The 4,136-nt window shown below is 40.7% G+C and overlaps 1 protein-coding gene across 1 annotated transcript; it reads right to left on the reverse strand.

The window, feature by feature from the left end:
* Window positions 1-2,484: 2,484 nt before the first annotated feature.
* On the reverse strand, window positions 2,485-3,429 carry Or52b1 (olfactory receptor family 52 subfamily B member 1). Its single transcript, NM_001000190.1, has one exon. It carries the CDS (start codon window positions 3,427-3,429, stop codon window positions 2,485-2,487), a length of 945 nt encoding a protein of 314 aa, NP_001000190.1.
* Window positions 3,430-4,136: the final 707 nt, after the last annotated feature.

Below are 4,136 nucleotides of genomic sequence, written 5' to 3' on the forward strand. Positions count from 1 at the left end.
CTTCTGGCTATTATAAATAAGGCTACTATGAACATAGGAGAGCATGTGTCCTTGTTATATGTTGGAGCATCTTTTGGGTATATGCCCAGGAGTGGTGTAGCTGGATCCTCAGGTAGAACTATGAAATGCATTTCTTGATGTTAAAACAAAGGCATGAGCAAGGCTGTGTGTCTTTCTAGAAATAACTTTGCAAGCCCTAGGAGAATCTGGCTCTTTTGCACACAGTTGTTGACTTTTTGTACTGATTCATTTCCAGTTGTACTTTTCCCATTCACAGTAGGTTTTTTTTTCAAAGCTTCAAGCAAAACTATCCAAACCAAACTTCTTAGTTAAATAAAATACCTTAGGGAGAAGTCTGTGTTATGAGTGTGGTGCCCAATAAATACTTCATATGAGGCAATTAACAGCAAAGGTCTCAATAAATCATTATTACTCCAAATTACCCTCCAATAAGTTACAAAGGTAAACACCGGGGATATCAGGGGGGAAATAGAGAAAAGTTAAGAATTATGTCTATAGAAGACATTGGCAGGGTGCTGATTGGCACAAAGTGGAATAAAACCATGAGAGGACTCCTGGGGATCTAATAAACATATCTTGCCAATGAAACCAACAGCTTAACTAAGAAAATATTTGGACTATTAAAAATTAACATAAAGTCAGGCATAGTAGCCATAATCACAGCACTCAAGGTTGCAAATTTGAGGCCAGCCTAGTCTACAGGATGAGTTCAAGACCAACTTGGGTTATATAGCAAGAAACTGATGCAAAATGGGGGAGAAAGAACTGCTATAACTCTTAGTCCAACATTTTATCACCAGAAAGAAGACAGCATGTTCAAGAACATGAGACTATAGGTGAGAACCTGCGACTAAAGGTGATATATAGCCACAGCAGCCACTACAGAAAGAATAGTTCCTAGTGCCACAAGCAACATTTTAAATGAAATAGCAATGATATTTCTTTTGCTAATTCCCCTGAAATTTTATAATTTGTTGCACAGTGTAGCCTAAGCTATCCTTTCTAATGTAGACATGTTTATTCTGAAATACCCACAAGACACCAAAAGGAAAATGCCAAGAGATAGTATACTCTAACTGAAGACAGTGATGGTGCTCTCTTAGAATCTATCTATGCTGCTGAGCCCAACATACTCCATGATAACTCTGAACTCAAGAACACAAGTAGCTTGGGCATGGGAAAAAGACTGGAGTGCAGGAGATGGCAGGATGTAATACTGGTGAGATGCTGGAGAGAGAACTCAGCAGTTAAGAATACTAGCCATTCTTACAGAAGCTCTGGGGTCAGTTCTCAGCCCACACAATCTGTAACTCCAATTCTTTTGGCCTCTGTGGGCACAAAGCATGTACATGGTACATAGACTCACACGTAGGTAAAAACATCCATATATGTGTTTTTTTTTAATATTTAAACTTAAAACAAAAATGAGGTGAAAACAATTGAATGTATTATATATAACACATGAAGTTGCCAAGAATGGAATTTAGTTATGAAAAAGAAAGAGCTGAATATATGAATGTGGATATCAAAGGAAAAGACTAAGCTAGAATTATTAATTTGTAAATCATCGTAGTCAATGCAATTTAAAGCCAGACAATTGATTTTTGTCAGATTGAAAGCTGGACAACTGATGAGGGAGAAAAACTCTAAAGGACCTAGAATCAAAATGCTTAGTTAGATACCATTTATTTTTATATTACCAGTATGATCTGATTGTATTTACCCTTTGTTCATGCATTCAACTCAGATACTTAGCACTCTAAAGATTGTGCCTATGCTGTCTCACATGACCCACTTGCTAGATGAAGAAGTGGATCTTTTATATATAACAATGATCAAATTCCATTACATATAAATACGATCAATCCCAACCTTAATGTACTTAAACACATCGGTGTATTTCAAGGCACTGTGACATTTTCACCTATTTTTATATTTACTGGAGCTGTGTAGTGACATCAGCCATGATGCTGGAGAAGACGATGGTCATGGTGTTGTCTGAACAGGCAAGCATGAGAGAGAAGAGAGGCCTCTGGACATGCTGGAAATCTCACATAAATAAATGATACCGTTTTCAGTCAACATGCTTCAAGTTAGAATTACAGCTATCGAGAACCTATATAATGCCAGGCAAGTGGTTTATATATTCAAATTAATCTTCACAATAAGCTTAGAACATAGGCAAAGAGGTTTTATTTTATAGGTTAAAATTAAATTGCCAAAAGATAGAACTCCCCATGGCTCACAATCAGAATGTAAAACCAGGATTTGAACCCATATATATTTTACTCTAGTACTCATTTGCTTTCTGCAACAGATAACATGGTTCTGGAACATAAGAACTCACTGGCAAGTTCTCTCTCTCTCTCTCTCTCTCTCTCTCTCTCTCTCTCTCTCTCTCTCTCTCTCTCTGTCTCTCCTGTTGGTAAGAAACTGAGACAGTTTTGTGAACTGTGACCTCTCTCAAGACTTCCACATAACAGATAACATGTGAGTCATGCTGTCCCTAATTTGCTTGGTCTTAGCACCATAGATAATAGGGTTAAGCATGGGGGGGACTAACACATAGAGATTTGCCAGAAGAATGTGCACATGGTGGGGGATGTTCTTGCCAAAGCGATGAGTAAGAAAAGTAAAAAATGATGGTATGAAGAAGAGGAGAATGACTCCAATGTGAGACCCACAGGTGTTGAGGGCCTTGTGCCTGGCATCCTGAGAAGGAAGTCTAAACACAGCCTGGAGGATCAAAGTATAAGAAATACCAATGAGGGCAACATCTACCAAAACTGAAGCCATTGGCACTGAGAAGCCATACCAGATATTGACAGTGATGTCAGCACAGGCCAATCTGGCTACACCAATATGCTCACAGTATGAGTGTGGGATGACATTGGTCCTGCAGTATGACAGTCTCTTCAGCAGGAATACAATAGGGAAAATGGTTCCAATGCTCCGTCCCCAGATGGCCAGGGTCATTTTTCCAATTGTCATAGGTGTTAAGACAGCTGAGTATCTCAGAGGAGTACAAATTGCCACATAGCGGTCAAATGCCATGGCCAGAAGGATTCCCGACTCGGCCACAAAAGCAACATGAATGAAAAACATCTGAGCAATGCAGGCATCAAAGGGGATCTCCCCAGCATGGAACCAAAAGATAGCCAAGGCCTTAGGCACAGTGCTGGTTGACAGGAGAATGTCCGTGCCTGCCAGCATGGATAGAAAGACATACATGGGCTCGTGGAGGGTGTGTTCACTCGGGACAAGGATGAGGGCTCCATTTCCCAAGACTGCAGCAATGTACATGAGACAAAAGGGGATAGCAAGCCAGGTGTGGTACTGCTCCAGCCCTGGGATTCCAAGTAAGATGAACACAGCTGGATGGATGATGGTAAAGTTAGCTCCAAGCATGCTTTCTTTTGAATTCTCCCTGTGAAGACTAAAAATAATGGAGAGACAGTAGGAAGAAGAGCCAGCTGTGAGCTCTGGTAGGAGGTGAGCAAACATCCCAGTGACTTACACGTGAATAATGTTGATCCTCCATTTCCCACGTTAGCATTGAAGATACAAACAATTGTTCCTGACCACACCTCGGCAGTGTCCGGAACCCATACACACATGCATGTTCCACATAACTCTTCCCCAGGGTTTGATCATTCACCTGTTCCTCCTATGCTAGGCAAGGCTTCGCATCCTCACCCTTTTACTTTCAGAAGGTTACAGCCTTGGTAACAAAATGCTTACTGTGGTTTGGTTTGGTTTGGTTTGCTGTATGTGAGGTATGGGGGTGTGGTGTGTGTTCGTGCGTGCACGTGTGTGTGCATGCGTGTGTGCCACCAAACTCTCAGGAGCCTCCTGTTTCACCTACCAGTGGTGGAGTTACAGGTGCTTACAGAAATTCCCAACTATTTGCATGAGTTCTGGAAATTTGAACCAAGTGTGCCTGCTTTCACAATCACTCCTGCCCACAGAGCCATCTCCTCAGTCTCTATGGTTTTTAATAGCCCAATCAATTTATAGAATAAAGCCAAAACTTTTTAAACATAGAAAACCCTCCACAATCCTACAATACTCTTTTTTTTTCAGCTTTAGAGATGTTGTCAAGGCTAATTTACAGT

This window comes from Rattus norvegicus, chromosome 1 (genome assembly GCF_036323735.1).
Source record: "Rattus norvegicus strain BN/NHsdMcwi chromosome 1, GRCr8, whole genome shotgun sequence".
NCBI classification, from domain to species: Eukaryota; Metazoa; Chordata; class Mammalia; order Rodentia; family Muridae; genus Rattus; species Rattus norvegicus.